This window comes from Lissotriton vulgaris, chromosome 8 (genome assembly GCF_964263255.1).
Source record: "Lissotriton vulgaris chromosome 8, aLisVul1.2, whole genome shotgun sequence".
NCBI classification, from domain to species: domain Eukaryota; kingdom Metazoa; phylum Chordata; class Amphibia; order Caudata; family Salamandridae; genus Lissotriton; species Lissotriton vulgaris.
In genome coordinates, this window is record NC_141696.1 from 220,938,591 (window position 1) to 220,956,024 (window position 17,434).

At 41.7% G+C, this 17,434-nt stretch overlaps 1 protein-coding gene across 1 annotated transcript in view; it reads right to left on the reverse strand.

Moving 5' to 3' along the window:
• The window catches only part of URB1 (URB1 ribosome biogenesis factor), a 783,310-nt gene that overhangs the window by 526,105 nt on the left and 239,771 nt on the right, over positions 1 to 17,434 (reverse strand). The window contains exons 14-16 of the mRNA XM_086933991.1: positions 10,800 to 10,912; positions 2,483 to 2,593; positions 682 to 798 (exon numbers count right to left, since the gene is read on the reverse strand). Coding sequence (XP_086790117.1) covers positions 682 to 798; positions 2,483 to 2,593; positions 10,800 to 10,912 — 341 coding nt within the window. The remainder of the gene's footprint in view (positions 1 to 681; positions 799 to 2,482; positions 2,594 to 10,799; positions 10,913 to 17,434) is intronic.

Consider the following 17,434-nt stretch of genomic DNA (forward strand, 5'->3'; position numbering starts at 1 on the left):
TTGAAAAGACTCTGTCCTGTGAATTTAATTTCCTGGTATGATTGCTACAGAAATAAATGAAACTACTTGCATAGTATATGTACCCAACTAACAGTGTATCTCTGCTCCCCAATGCAGAAGGTGGAGGAGGAATCGCATTAGAGATACACTATAGCAAACAGTTATCGGCATCCCGATCTTCTAAATAGGCGTGTAGTAAACATGCACAGATCCATATAATAAACAATTCATTGGGATTCATTCCCATCAGGGAGTTTAGGAACTGGTTCTTCATGTAGGTTTTCTAACTCAAGCCACTGTCCTGAAGAGACCCGTGGCTTTATTCCTCGGGCTAAAACCGGCGACATTACTTCTGGCGTGTTAGGTTAGAATATGTACACATCACTGAGATTGAAATACTGTGTATTGGACCACTTTTGTGTTTATTGCCATGACACCATGGGGAGGGTGTGTGTGTACACATACACGCACACGTATGCACTGAGCACACGGTCACATTTTAGATTATTTGCTGTTTAAATATAAAATACAGAAAAATATTACAGTATCATTGCTTTTGTCAAGGGTTCATGTTTGTAGGTTAAACAATACTGCACATTTAAAAAAAAAAAAAAAGGATTGTATAAAATGTAAACCTATTCTGAAATTATTCTGTTTAAGTGGCTAAAAGCAAACATTCACCTTTTCCAAAAAATGAATTACAGTTTCCTTATGAGTGTCTTCAATTGTATCCAAATGTTCCAACCACAAATCCAGTTCCTTCCATGTGTAATCAAACACTCCACTATCACGCAAAATCTGTGAAGGAAATGAAACTGGTCACAAAAATAATCTCGGGTAAATGGCTTAAAAGGTGTTTCCTTGTAATTCATTAGAGTTCCCTAAGCATTTCAAACAATTACTATATATAGATACAAGAATCCACTCTATGTTTATTGTGAATCCCCCAATCCTAGCACAGCCCATAATGGTAGAAAGAGTGAAGTCTAACCTGTTGGTATCCACCACTTTTAATAATCACCATGCCATTCATCAGCACATACTGAACCCTAATTTGCACAATCTCCCCTTTTCCTCTGTCTCCAATTGCAACACACCCCTTTGCCTCAAAGGTATTCAGTCCCCTGGTGTGACAGAGCTATCCGTCAATCAAGGGACACCGTCACTCTGGGTCTCAGATCGACATGCCCTTTAAGTCTCCATATTGTTATGCATCAATTCATGATTTACTCTTTCTTGATCCCTATCTAAACCTTCCCATTATGTGCCTCACTCAAAACTCCCCTTTTTTGTAAGCCTACTTTCCTATAATGCATCTGTATCTTTACTCCTAAAAGCATCCATGTTTTCCACTTCATTGGTCTGCTTGTATTTTCAATCGTTTTAATCTCACATATCCCTACTATTTTCTACATAGTCTTAAAACATAAATACCTGTGTCGTACTTTCTGCATCACCAATCACCTGGCATAGCTTTTGTCTCGTGTTTTTCTGCTTCTGTGCCATTTGCCCTGTCCTTCCTGTCTAAGATCACCAAAATATTCTATTTCTGATCAATCTTATCTCCTCTGTACAGAGGTACCAAAGCACTCTAATGTCCTGTAACGTTTTGAAAAAGCCTTGCAAATGTTGTAAACTTTATAAGAATGTTTATCATACATTTTAAAAAAAGCATGCACAAAGAATATGGCTTGCCTTCTACACAGCAATATATGATTTAAATCACAATTCCTCAAACTCTTTAAATATACTCATGTTTTCAAATGTCCACACGCCTCACAAAGGTTTCAATTTGTGCACTAGAAAAAACCTGAGGTAACACAAATATCCTTATGGTGGGGGTTTTGTTTTGTATTCCCTTGCTCAGTGGGTGGCTTGCTCAGCAGAAAAGCAGCAGCTAAAGGCTTTGCATTCCATCTTATTATTGTGCACTCCTAACTGGTGAAGTCACCATTGAGTTTCGCCCTCTGCAGCTAAATAGGCTTCTGCATTTCTCTCCTTGCAAAAAATTTGACAATGACGTTCACAGGGGATATTACAAAAAAGCTTCATAGGGACAGATACAATTAATGAAGCAGTCACTAATGTCTATGGTGAATGCAAGTCATCCGCCAAATTAGCAACTGGTCATGTACAACAAAATATTTGGTTTTGCTAAACCCTCCCGTTTCCATAAGAAAACTGTTGGCCACATTTTAAAATAGATGGTTTTCAGTTCCCTATTGTTTTAAGGCTGGGCTTTTTGTCCTGGAGTTACTATATATGGGCTTACTTGCTCTCTTCAAACAGAGTCATAGTTCTTCCATCAGAATTACACATTCTCTAACTAGACTTCGTTCCAAATCCTAATTAAACTCTACTCTTGTTGCTAGGTATGTGTTCGTAATGGTGTTTCTCTGCTGTGACCAGTTTTCATGGAGAATCTCCATGGCACTGCACATAACAAAAAAAATGAATAAATACAAGAACTGAAAAAGCTCACCTTAACAATCAGCAATTTTGTTGATGTTTTAAGTTGTGGGTGATTACTGGCAACAAACATTTTCAAAAGCAAACTGAATACAGATTTCTCCCCACAAACTTTCTTTGCATCCTGCAATAGAAATAAAATAAACATCTTACAACACTCATAGGACCCTACTAAGGTGCACATTGCATAACTTGGCAAGTTTGTGAGGAAAAAGACTCGAATATAAATTTGATATTTGATATTTATGTGCATTTGTAAAGCGCTAACGTTCGCTCCCAGGGGAGCATCATGGCGCTGAGCAAGCTGCGGAGAATAAGAGAAAAGTGGATTTGATAAAGGGAAAGACTAAATGGCAGCCAAGACGGAGGAGTCTAGTTGTTGGTAGACCCATGTCTTGAGAAGTTTTCTAAAGTTGTTTTCATTATCTATGGATCTGAGGTTGACAGGTAAATTGTTCCAGGCTTTGGCGGCCAGAACATTGAAGGACTTCCCACCCTTGGTCTTATATTTGAATCTGGGGATTAGAACCAGATTTGTCCCAGAGGATCTCAGGCAGCGTGGGGGGTTGTAGCGCATGAAACGCTTTGCAAAATAGCGGGGCCCTGTATTTTGCATTGTTTTGAAAACTGTAAGGAGTAGTTTAAAGAGGATTCTTTTATGCAGTGGCATCCAGTGCAGCGAATTTAGTGCTGCAGACGCTGATGACCTTCTGGGGAGTTGTAAGACCAGTCTAGCTGCAGCGTGTTGGATGCTCTGCAGCTTTCTGAGAGTGGATTTTTTCACTCCGGCCATAAGGCCATTGCAGTAGTCAAGTCGGGAGAGTATGAGAGCTACCGCAACTGACTTTCTAGCTGCAATTGGGAGGAAATCGAAAAATCTTTTCAGAGATTTTATTAGTCCAAAGCAGCGACCGGCAGTAGTCTTGACGTGGTCATCAAAGGATTAAAATGCACAATTAATGGATAAACCAACCACAAATTGAACAAATGTTACAGGAATGAGAAAATATTAAAAACCAAATACATAGTGCAGGTATCTTTGACAGTAGTCGAACATGATTTTATTTTGAGTTTAACACCCTTGTGACCACATAAATGCAAATAATCAAACAGTACATTCAATGTAACTGTAGAAAAAACAATACAAATAACAGCAGACCGATAGCAAAAGGATGACTATATCATGAAATTAGATCAAGTCAGCACAAAAGTTGGGTTTTATTTCACTAGTATAATAATGATTGTACAGGTTCTGTAAAGAGGATGCCTGAAAAACAAGGCTCTTGCTGATTCCCCGCTTAATGCCCTTCCTCTTACTTTTGGATGTACTTCTACTAATGAGGATCCTTTATCCTTGGAAAGCTTCCCACTTCTGTTGCGTGATTGCACTCCAACACCTGTGGGCATTACTGTCCAGCCTGCTAATGACACTCCTCATTCCAGTTCGATTATGTCCGATACAGACCCGTCTACCCGGACCCTGCTAAAGGCCAAACCTGCTCAACACAAATTGAAAAAAATCTGTGCAGGCACTGAGTCACGGCCCACCGCCTGCAAAAAGAAGACGGAAAGGGGGGGGGGGCTCTCCATAAATCAAAGATTAGTCACTCGGACTTTGGGAAATCATCAAAAACTACTACCAGAACGGCCCAGGCCCCAGTGTTTGCTCAAGATAACAAGTCAGCTCTGGCTACCTCGCCACCACCCGCTCCAGCTGCAGAAATTGTGAAAACTAATGTCCCATGTATAATTTTGGATGACCCCTCTCAAATAGAGGGTTCTAATGTGGCCTCATTGGATAATATGGAAAACATAATCAGGTCTTTCATTTTACCAATTATTGAAGGCTGAGGAGGGTAGAGAAAAAGCTTGAAGCGATTGAAGCTACAGTCAATAATCACCAGGGACCATCTAAGGCAGTGGGGAGTGGGGTCTCAGTTTCAGTGCCTTCAGTCGTGGCGGCTTCGAGCACTCTGGCCATTTCGAAAGGTACTTCCCAATCCACCAATTTAACGAACCCCAAGCAAAAGAAGGGTCCCTCCCCTAAACAGCTTACTAACATACTCCCCACACCATCTACTGTAGCAGCTACAGGGCCTGGAAAACCCTCTGATGGGATTGCACAGCACACCACAAAAGGTCCCGCCAGACATACTAGGTCACCCGTTCGAAGAAGTCCTCAGGCAGAATTGCCCCCTGAAGCTGACCCGTATGTGGTTGTTCTGTCGGGCGTTCTTACCTTGCCAGTAAATAAGAGGGAGGGGTTTTTTCAGCTCAAAAATAAAATCATGCACTGGCTCGCCCAATTTAGACCTCTTGCACATAACATCAATGGCGAGATAGTGCATGTTAGACGCCTCCCTTGCTTGGGTAGTAGGCTCAAGGATATTGACGGAGATTTAGTAGTAATAAATTTCAGAGACCCCCAAGCAGTCACCTATATATTAAATTGGCCTCAGGGTGGAGGCAGTAACTCCATAGTCCAGCGCCCATTGACTTACTTCTACCCTAGATCCCTGGTGTTTCCCTCTACCTATATCGGTGGTCAAATCCCAAACCAGATTGCTCCTTTACTGTCCTATAACACTGGGTATCCACCACAACCCTCACATCTCCACCATGTTGCTGAACCCTTTGGGTGGAATACAGTACCTTTTAGGTCCAGTTTAAATCCTAACAAGAGAATGGAACATCTGAGGCCCTTCACACCTTTGGAGACAGCAAATAGGTTTGATGTCTTCTCTGGCCTGGATAACTGCGACTGAAGATTATTGTCTGACCACAGTAAGGATGGTCAAACAATCGAAATGGGCGAGGGTCCGACCTATGGGAAGGCTCATGTCATTGAACCCCTTTCTGGGTCATTTGCTAATACTGTGCCTTCGACAGCTGATCCTATTGTGATGTGCATTAGCAAATGCACATCCTCGATGTCTATTCTCTCCTGGAATTTAGCCGGTCTTCAGAGCAAATTAGATTGCCCTGACTTGGGGTCCTTTATTGATACCCAAGATGTTTGCATGTTTCAGGAGACTTGGGCACGGGAGGATAAATGGCGCTCAGGCTATGCGAGCTTCTCAATTCCAGCTAAATGGGAGGGGAGAGGACGGCCCTCGGGGGGGCCTTTGTATTTGGGTGGCAGCACATTTGGGTTGCAAGGCCAGGGCCATTAACACCAACTCTTGGGATGTCCAGTGCGTAATGTTGGATTGGACGAACCACTCACAACTCACCTTGATAAATGTATATTCGCGACCAGTGGGTATAACCAGGCTATCACCCACCTTTGAGGAGCTTTCTATATTTCTTCCTAAACTACCCAAGGGTGCTGTGATCTTGGTGGGGGGAGATTTTAATTGTCAGTTCGAGCCGCTATCTTTGACAATGGAGGGAGCATTGATGGAGGAGGATGAACAGTGGGGAATACCGCAACTAGTTGGCCCTCCTCCTAAGCCATGGACTCCTCTCGCAACACAAATTTTGGCATTTACCCTTAATAATTCTCTGAGGGCTTGTAATGGTAGATTTGGGAGCGATATCCCCCCAAAATCTACTTTCAACAAACCAGGGCAGGAGTCCCACTTGGATTACATCTTGGTCCAGACTGTGGACTGGAATAAGGTCCTGGACTTTGAGGTAGTTCAAAGAAGCGACAGCGATCATAATGCGCTGACTCTCTCGCTGGTTCCATTCTATGGCTCCAAGGATGACCAGCAGGATGAGGCTGCCCCAGATCATAATTTAATTTTAACCAACGATAGGCGTAGAGTCCGATGGACCAAGCTCCTGGATAATCCTGCCTCCATCTCTGAGCTTTATGCCCGGATTCTCCCCATATTAGAATCTGTAGGGGTGATTATTGATCAAACCGCCCTAAAAGATCTTTTCACTAAGTTGAGCAATCTCCATATTGACTTGGTGCTTACTCTTGCGGAACTCTTGAACCCAGTTGTTAGGAAAGGGTGCCGCTGAATCCAGAGACCATCATGGTTTAACCCAGCCTGTAGGAGGGCAAAGGCCAAACCGCTCGCCGGGTTGTAGCACCCCAGAAACATAGAGGCAATTAAAACAGGGAGGGCGGAGCTGAAGCAAGCCATTCATCATGCAAAGGTGGATTGGGATCACTCCAATTGGGAAAACATGCTGGGCTCCTTGCAGGTTAGAGACGCCCGTAAATTTTGGCAGATTGTGAGAACAGGATCTGCCGAGCCGACTCAAGCTGTTGAGGCCAACATAGCGGCTTCAGTGTGGGAAGACCATTTTCGCTGTCTTTACGAAGAGGTTGACCAGGGTCTGTTGAAGCCCCGAGCCGGCTCTTCGTTTGAATACTCTCCTCCCAGGGGTGAGCTAACAGCTAAATCTTAGCCCTATGAGGGTGCTGACTCTTTGCACTTCTCCTTGGAGGAGGTCTCCAAGGCAATTTCCAAATTACCATCAGGAAAAGCCCCAGGATTAGACAAAATCCCGGGTGATTTATTTAAGCACCAACCTGGGGTTTGGGCTCCCTATTTGCTGCTATTATTCAACGCAGTCCTCGCGGGAATGGCGGTCCCCAGTACTTGGCTGGGAGCAGAGATTGTACCTATCTTCAAGAAGGGCTCCCCTCTGCTCCCAGCCAACTACAGGCCTATCAGCCTCATTGATGTTTCGCAAAAACTTTTTGCGAGGCTGATTCTTGACCGTCTCCAGGAATGGATGACGGATCATTCGATCTTAAGCACATTTCAGGCGGGATTCAGGAGCAAGGTGTCAACCACGGACCAACTTTTTCGGCTGGCCCTTCTCTTTTGGAAGACGGTCCGGGTAGAGGGGGGAACACTATATACCGTCTTTGTCGACCTTCGTGCGGTATTTGATCTGGTCCCGCGAAGCAAACTCTGGACTGTACTTGCCAAACCTGGTATCCCCCCCATATCTCCTAGATATTATCATCCGCTTACACATGCACAACTATGCACAGGTAAGGTGCGGGAGGATGGTCTGTCTTTCTAAAAGGTTTCCCGTTGCCAGAGGGGTGAGGCAGGGCTGTGTTCTTGCACCGACCCTGTTCTGCCTCTTTGTCAACGGCGTAATTTACTTTTTAAATAACGTCACCAATTCTGATGCACCCAGGCTTGGCGGCAGCAGGGTGCCCGCAATCATGTTTGCGGATGACACTCTGCTGCTGTCTAAATCCCCTCTGGGGATTCAGCGCATTTTGGAGGGTTTTGAGGCCTTTTGCCGAAAACATGGTCTTGAAATAAACGCCACGAAAACTAAGTTTATGATTTTTAATCCCCCCAAAAATACACAACCTAACCCTTCTATAGGCCTGAACAGACTTGAAAGAGTCTATACGTTTGAATACCTGGGCGTGACCATTAATGATAAACTGGAATGGGGTGATCATCAGGCCAAGTCACAGCTCAGATTGGCACAATTAACAGGGGGAATAATCAGGCTAGTAAACTCCAACAGATCATCTATTAGGCCGCTAGCCCCCCCGTTGGAAATTTACAGACTCCAGGCCAGAGGAGCAATCCTCTATGGTAGTGAACTTTGGTGACATGCTTGCAGAAAAGATTTGGTCACTGTAGAAAATAAGTTTCTGAGACAACTCCTAAAGTTGCCGGTAAGCACACCACTCCTGCCACTTAGGCTGGACATGGATCTGAAGCCTCTGAATGTAGTGGTGGGTGTAAATTTAGCGCCTTGAGACCCTACGGGTAGGTAGCGCGCTCTATAAATGTCATTGATTGATTGATTGATTGATTGAAACCTTTAACTTTTTGGAGACGATTATGGTCAACTCCTGAGTTAGTTAACTATAGACAGGAATTACAGGAAATTCTTGCGTTTCCTGTTATAGAGAACATTCCTTGGTTCAAATATATAAAATCTGAATTTGAGCGGCTGGGCCTTCCGTCCCTATGGAGTGACCCTGAAGTGGCTAGCCAGGGTATGTCCGGCAAACATCTGGTGGCAGCCTTCTATGCGTGTAACTTGGCAGCTCGTACACAGGGTACACGCCCAGATGCCTTGGTTAACACTTTTCTCGGGGAGAAAGATTCTTATAATTTTGACTCAGTAATCAACGATATCTATCCTAACTTGGCCAGGAAGTTATACCTCCAATGGCGGTATAGTACTCTTCCGTTAAGAGCATTCACAAGCAAATGGAAACAGCAGACCCTGGAAAACTGCCCTCGTTGCAATGGAAGCCTTGAAGACGAACTGCACCTAGTCTTCTTTTGTCCTGCCTACATTGCGGCCAGAAGGTATTGGGTTATACCCTTATGTAAAAATCTAGGGTTTCGCAAATGCTCTGAGGCCTTTAGAATCCTTAAAACTGACTTATCTAAACCGACCGTGTTTGCAATGGCCAAATTTTTAGAAGCAGTATGGCATAAGAGACTGCTCCTACTTCCAAGGGTACTGAATCCCTGAGTCCCTGAGATATTTTATGTTATGCAGCTATATATAAGCTTTTAGATTTATCTGATTATTGTTTTTAACTGAAAGTTATTAACATTTTAGGCTGTTGTAAGGAATTATGGTGGCTGTTGGATTGCATATAGAAAGGTGATGCTTCCTTCTTTGTACTTATGAGCTTGTCGATTTTCTGATGAAATATTGTGTCTGTTTTGTTTGTATCAATTTTATGTGTACCTTTTATGGCAATCGCCGAAATAAAGATCAATAAAGTAAGTAAAGAGGAGAAATGAGAAGGCATTTTGCAATCCTTGTATCCAGTTAAAGTCTTCAGCCAAAAGTCAGGCTTTAACCAAACCCACACAAAGGAGTATAACTGCTTCTTTAGAGTCACTGAGGGTCACACTATAGTAGATTGAGTGCGTTATGTAATTTATAAATCCTTCAAAGATAACACAAATTAGCTGACGTACTTATAAAGTAAAATGTAATTAACTGAATACCACCAAAGTTAAGGAAGCCTCACATGACTGATGGCATAAGGTTTCCATGTGCTAAGTCGCCACTTTAGAAGAATGTGAAATGTTGAACGAGAGAAACCCAAAAATGAAGTTAATTGGATAAGCGGTAATTAGTTTGAAAGTGGGACTCTGCTATGTTCAGGGTTAAAGATAGAATTAGTAGAGGACAGTAAAGGGACTTCCGCCAAAAAACAATTAGTGTCCTGTCAGTCGCCCGCTATTAAAAAGGTGGGTGAAGGAGGCCTTTCCAATTGTAAAGCTTCCACCAGCTCTGCCAGTTGCAACATCACAGAGGAAACATAAATGCCACCACTAGAAGTGTTGACAAAGTAGTCACCAAATTCTGGCAAGCCAATCTACCATCATTTTTGGATTAGATGTGGCAATAGAGCTCTCACACAACTTTATCAAAAGAGATTGAAAAATACAGGCTTCAAAACCTACACTACTAAAGTTTTAAACTGTATCTAATTCCTAAACCATTCTCTTACAACCTACCCAAGACTGGGTTTATTTATTATTCATACTCCAGCCTTAATATACTTGGGTCGAAGGGCTTAACTGTGGGGATAGGTTAAGGTCAAGTTTCTGTAGGGTGGATATAGCTGTAATTGTGAGATTGTGGTAATATATATTTTATAGTCTATGTTTTTACTAATCAATTTTAAAAGTTCACAGTTCAAGAAAGACCGGCAAGTAAACATTCTGGTCTTGTACAGATCAACATGCAAGCTTTGGTGAAACGTTGGAACATTGCAGGGACACTTGTCCGCCTCTTCCAAACCTTCTGTGCAGTCTGCTATTAACCAAACTGATACAGTTTAGCTCTACCAACAGGAAAACCTAGAGAGGATTAGGAGGAAATGTACTCAGGCAAAAAAATGAGTAAAAAATGTTTTCGTTTTAATGGACAAAAAGACAAGGGCTTAGACTGATACTGTAGGATCAGCGATAAGGTAGAGTAGAACTCAGTGTAATAAAGATTAAGGGAAAATAATTGAAGCATAAACTAACAATCTGCGGTATTACAAATGCATCAAACAAATGTATACCTATCATTCTCTCCAATTGTTTTCCAACTCCCATCTAATTGCGTATTCCTTAGACCGTTCCTTCATGACCTTAAGATCTCATTTTGTCTTGTATTGTATGTTCTTAAATTACAAATCAAGATTAACTTGAACAATTACATTAAATCAATTTCAATGCAAGTAGACTCTTGTATATGATATTTTGGAGATGATGGATCGAGCAGCAAGGTTTATTTGAGACAGTTTAAATGAACCAAGAACTGTTGTATTAAAGTCAGTGTTAAACAGAATATACGTAAAAGTTTTAGAAATAATAAAATTCACAAAATGCACAAATTAATGCCAAAGCAACTTCTGCTATACATACCTGTGCACTAAACCAGGAGAATTTATTTGCAGGCAACTCCAGAGCTACTTGCAGAATGTTGTACTGTAAAACAGGGGGCATTTTCTGTTCCTTTCCTTTTTCATTCACTACGCCTGTAGTTTACAAGTGGAAAGAGGTTTATGTTTTGGGATTATATAAACTTTCAATAACTCTTTACTCCTGCCACTTAGCTAACATTTAGCAATGTTCATCCACAAGTCAGTATGGCAATCCTGCAGTCTATTTCACTACCTTCTAGGATTCAGGAGTGATATATATGCCACTATACTCAATATTCCCATCTACAGCACGTTGAAATTCCTGAATCATCCGAATTAGTACACCATTGAAGTACATGACTGAATTAGGGGGGCTAATGGTTATTTACAACAATACTGAAACATATTTTGTCTCGTTTCACATATTACTAATAACATGATCAAGGCATCATTTATCGACCTTATTACTCTTCTCCGCACATAAATGTACATTACTCTTGAATTGGGGCAGTTAGGTTTATTATTTATTTATTAAGTTGTAGGTTTTGTATAGCGCGAACATGACCCAAACGGGTATCAGAGAGCTTTACATAAGGATGACAAAGAAAAAGGAACATAGTTCAAAGAGACAACAAGGTACAAGTGGGTCAATGTGTCAAATGAGTCAAAATTACATAGTGGAGGGAAATAGGTAGAAGGCTATTGCAGCAGGAAATTTAGGACAATATACATCAAGAACAAAAGGGACACTATGGCAGTTCAATTACAATTCAATAGCAATAATGCGCACGGCTCTGTAGACTGCTCCAACAGAGACCATCATTGCCTATAAATGAAAAAGTGAGAATGAGTAGAAAACAGGGACTCTATAGTGAGTTATCCAAGTGCAATACAATTTTTGAAAACTAATATACAAGAGTACTTGGAACACTAGGAGGGTTTAAATGAAAAAAACTGAGCAGCACACCCTCGAGAAACTTGAACAAATGACCCTTAAGATGGCAGGCACAACCATATGTCTAGTTATTTCTCACTCTCTGTGGCTAGACTTCAGGCATGAGAGCAATTACACATTTGCATCAACACCTAGGCCTGTAAAAAGATAGATGGCCAAAGACACTAGTATTGCAATCTTCAAAAACAGATTAAAATGCAAAGCAATACCAATAACTTGTCTCACCTTTGAAAGCCTCAAACTTGCCATCTCATTTTCTGCATTCAGAATAAGAAATTGTCACATGATTTATTATACATCTAAGTTAAACATCTGATGGCCACCTACACCAACGGAAAAAATACTCTCCCACACAACAGCATTCTTAAGCAACCAAAATATCACCTGGTGGTGTACACTGTCCAAATACTTCTGCAACCTTGAAACCTTCAACTACACAATATTTTCAACTATCCTCAGCAAAGGATGTATTTTACCAGAGTATCTTCCAACTCAATCTAATGCCGGTTACCTAAAGAAATCGGCTCATCTGGCCACTACCCTTCATCTTTTCACACTGCAATCACTCCCCAGCTTGCAACCAATGAACAGAGAGAACCTGGACTCATGTTCTGAAAAATATAAATTTCAGGATTAAAATGTCCTCCTCCCCTCAGGATTCAGCTAGAGAGGCAGCAGAGGGAACGCGCATATTTGAACCATATCAAATCAGACAAGGTGTATCTCCTAAAGACCTAGTAAGAGAAAACATGAGTGCACAAAAGCTTGGACAGTGTACATCCTTGGTCATGATGAACAGATGCAGCCAGTTTATGTCCCAGTGATCGAAGATGCCATGTGCCACCTCAGGCTGGAGACTCCACTCATGGTCAGCCAGTCAACGCCTGCTCAGCTTGTCCACTCTAGTGTTCACGACCCCTCCTAGGTGTTTGGTTACCAGAAAGTTCTTTTATGGTCCCCTGACCTCGAGAGACGTAGCGCATCAAAGCACTTGATTCAGGACCCAACCCTGCCCTGATTGTTGTACTACCAAATGGCAGTTGTGTTACCCATTATCACCTGTATTAGTCTTCCCCTGGTGACTGATAGGAAAGCTTTCAGGGCCTATTAGTGCCAAATAGATCATTCAACGCTTCAAAAGGAGGACTTGGAGTCAGCTCTCGGTCAGAGACTTGAGGCCTCTGACCACCACTTCTCCTAGATGAGGCCCTTACCCCCAACCTAGCAGTGTTGCTTCTGTCACAACAGCGAAGTCTGGGTAGGGAAGAATGAGGCCCATTGCAGGTCATGTTGTTTGGCACCACATGGGTTCCCAGGAAGACTATTGGATTTTCTGGACAGTATCAAAGAGGCAGTACTGGTGCTGGTCACACTGAAAATGTAGTTGCCATTGCAGTCTGCATGTGCCACATACTGTTGAAATGAGAAGTATGCAGGATGTCAGGAGCACAAGAAGACTCAGAACATTCTTCAATGAGGCACAGGACTGAGCCCAAAATATCGGGATCATACCCTGAATGTCCCAGGCTTTCTGTACTAGTAGACGTTTGTGTAGGGCTTCATGTAAGAAACCTATTCAGGGGTCCGCAGGTGGTACTGGGCCCAACTGAGGAGGTTGAGGCGTATTACCCCTGATGTACCAGGATCCAAACTAATATGGGTCCCAAGTAACTGGGTCAAGAATCCCTTCAGCATTTGGCTCTCAGTGGTAGCATGGGTTAAGCAATTGAAGGATGCTTGTGGGGTTTGCATGGGGAGGGTGCGGGTGTGGATGTAGACAGAGGAGGATGATAACCTGCTCACAGCTCAAAATACATTCAGCCGCAGCAAAAAAGTATTTGAATTTGTCCTTCCTCAGAAATGTATTAAATGGCTGATGATCCGGTACAGGCCTGAGGTGTTCTGTTCTATAATGAGATGAGGAAGTAGTACAAACAGCACCACTCGCCCCTCTGACAGTTCAGAACCTGCTCGATGGTGCCTTTAGGACCCTACCAAAATTTGTCTCAGAACCCAATAGTGAGTTGCAACTCAAAGTTTGGGAAACACCGGTCTAGATCATCAAAAGACATGTACATAAGGGACGCTTCAACATCCACTGAAAATCTGGTTGATTGCATCCAGGAGTGCCTTCTAACCCCTACACTGCTGTAAAAATAATGGCCTATGCAGTTGGTGGTGTTGAGGCCTGCACACAACACATACTTTGCTGTGTCCTGTCTCTCTTGGATATGTTTGGGTCAGTGAATTACTGGGCCAGTAAGATCACACTGGCCATGCCTCATAAGGCATGAATGTACCCAACCTTCAAACAGTTAAAATCCTGGCTAGCTGTTGAAAAAATGTTCTTGCCAAAGGCGTCAATGCATATTTACTCCCTCTCTTGAGTGGGTGGGGGCATTCGAAGGAAAAGCATCTGGATTGATTTTACTGGACTACTACACCATAAGGCTTTCAGGTGTTGAGTGACCTGTCAAAAGGTCAGGGTAACAAGGGACTGGCCTGTGTCATCTAGCCACAGGTTAGTTGAATAGAGAAATGAACATGGTTTATATGAAGTGTCTGTCATGGGCTAATTAAGCTCTAACAGATGCTTAGATGAATGTGGACATAGTGGAAGCACTTCAATAAATACATTTGCTCTGGTCTAGCACCTTTGCTGCTCTTCACATTGCTACATTAAAGATTAACTTTCTTCCATTGGAAGACCATGTGGTGAGTCCAGTTTTGTGTCTAGGGAGGTATTCAGCACACTGTCATTTTTAAAGTCTAAGTATGAACCATGTTAACGAAAAGAATCTGAATGCTCACCGTTCAGGTCAAAACAGACCTTTGCTGAAGCGTCTGTATACAATTTTCTTAAAGACAGTACTATTGATTCCTCCACCCCCAATTTTAGCTAAGTTTCATGAATGCCAAATGCATGGACACATTCCTGGCCACAGCATACTTACTAATTAGTAACTGTAGATTTAGGCACTGTTGCACTGTTTCCATGCCTGCCCAAAACCCAAACTGCAGATCCAATAAGATGGAGTTTTCCATCACCTAGCGTCCTAATCTTGCCGGTAATATTCTCCCCACTATGTTTACTAAGGAACTTAGCAGGGAAATTGGGTGAATGCATTAAGTGTCTTCTCTATCCCTTTTTTCCAATTTCGTAATGTTAAACGGAGACCACATGAATGGAAAATCACTCTCTGCAACAGACCTCAAAATGTACGCTAAAATGTCAGCCCCTGTTCTTGTAAACATCCATTGCGGCACAATCCAGCCCTGCCAACCAGCTTTTGTTAATTGCTCAGAGTACCTCAGAAACTAACAAAAAATAAAGGGCAATTCTTAGATTCAGAAAAGAAACCTCATCAATAATTATTGTGACATCAGGTTCTGGCTGTGCTTAAATGCTACTAAAGTAACCTACACACTTTTATGCTAGAATCAATGCTTCCGTGGATGGAGTTGAAGCTTCCCTAAAATTGGGAGAGTTGATGACTTTCTTGAAGGAGATGTTATATTTGGTCTCACTAGCCACCAATAGGGGCACCAATGCCTCCTCCCTAATAGAGGCTCTACCGGCTTCCAAGAATATTTTATATCTTAATCTGCATATTTGCACTCCAGTGCTATTTCTTTATGTTTTGCCTAGAGTACCTAAAGCTTTTTATGTTCATACGAACAGGCCTGTTCAAACCTGCCAAACTGCTTACCCATGATGGAGCACTTTGAGCTGGTTAATTGTAGCTTAGTTGCTCTACAGACCACTTCAAAAGAGCACTTAATTGCTATATAATTTAACCTTTCATCCAGACATACCATAACATCTTTCATATTCCGACATATTAAATCGAACAGACGCTCAGAATTCCCTTTACGAGATCAAATCATTACTCCGTTATTTATGGCAACCTCAACATTATCTTAAATGATTTTTTGGGCCAGACAAATCTCTACTGAAAGGGGATTATTATCACTCACACAGTTCGATGTTACAGGAAAATCAAAGGCAAACAGGCAGAGATAGTCATTGAATAATATGAAATCAATAGTATTAGTCACACCACTGCCAGCAAACAAGGGTACAATTGGCAGAAAGGACAAACATCACAAGCAAATACAAAATGTATTCAACAAGAAAGTTATTTAGAGCCAAGCTGTTCAGTCCATATAGAAATTGGGGCTGATCCTCCCTGAATGTTTCAACCATCCCACAGACGGCAGGAGGTAAAGTTGGGCATTAAAATCCCCAGTGCTAATAACATACAAATCGTTACCTATGGTCTGTGTGGAATCAATCACAACAACATACGCTTCAATTTAACAGGCCTGATACAGCATGATTAACTCTGTAGGCATTAAACCAGCGGCTACATAATGAAAGAGTATTAGTCTGGTGGCATAAAAGAGCATCCTTGCTCTCCATCACAGGTATCTTCTTTGAAGTCTTACTCATATGAAACACATTTACATTAAGAAATCTCAAATTCTTTAAATGGGTTTTAAAAATGACAACAGGTATATTTACAGCCAGAATGTTCTGTTTAAAAAAATCAAATAAAAAGTCAATTAAATCAAATCTGAACACCAAAGAGCAAATAGCTGTGGGCATGTCCCTTTTATACATTTTCACAAAAAAAAAAAAGAAAAAAAAGCACCCTATTCTCACTAGAGCCAATTTAATATTGAATATGCTATTGTGTCCAAAATTGCTGAGCATGTTGAGTTAAAAAAATACACACAATGCCTACACCATTCTTACTTACAAACTGTCTACTTTGAGGAACATACAAAACAAATTCTTAGTCTGTTCGGGTACTTTTATTTCTACCCTTTAGAATTCTCAATTCTTTTATAATTTTCTTATTGTTTTCATGTATGAAAAGAAACACTAATACATTCTACAAAATCTATACATATATACAACAATATTTTACATACACATATATACATTCCACATCTACATTAGATCAAATACATCCTACGTAAACTGATTTGAACATACAAATAATTAATCTTTGTAGGTTTTATATCCAAAAAACAAATCAATATACAAAACAATATCCAAACAATTCAAGGACAAAGTCAAAAATGGAGAGGAGGTGATACCACCCCTAGGGCGACCAATTGATAACCCAGCACTTGCTAGTTTCCACAATTAATGATGTTACTCCCTCCTTCACATATGCCGACGCGTTTCGAATCCGGGGAAACAAGTTCCCGGATTCTCTTCAGGGCTTTGTCTCTTATGTCTATTTCAATTAGGAAAAACGGGCTTCTTGGTGTCCGTCCAATTTCACAGAATCACTCTTTGTTTTTGATTATAGTTAGTTCTTCCTACCAGCTACGTTGTTATTTCTGTGTTAGCGATTTGGAGTTTACCAGATTCGCCACCGTAGATTCTTTTTCTTTTATTCTGGACAACCTTAGCGATCTTATGCGAGGCCACCTTGTTTTTATCTTCACAGCGTTTGGCGGCACGCCATGCGCTGCTTTTGTTTTTCCGACTGTCGTTTTACTTCCACACTTCGTCCTGAAGGGGCCAACAGCAAAACCTGTTTGCTCAACGACCGGGCTGGTGGAATTCAATCAAGCGGTGGTTGATTGAATTGCACCAGCTAGGTCGTTGAGCAAACAGGTTTTGTAGTTGGCCCCTTCAGGACGAAGTGTGGAAGTAAAAGAAC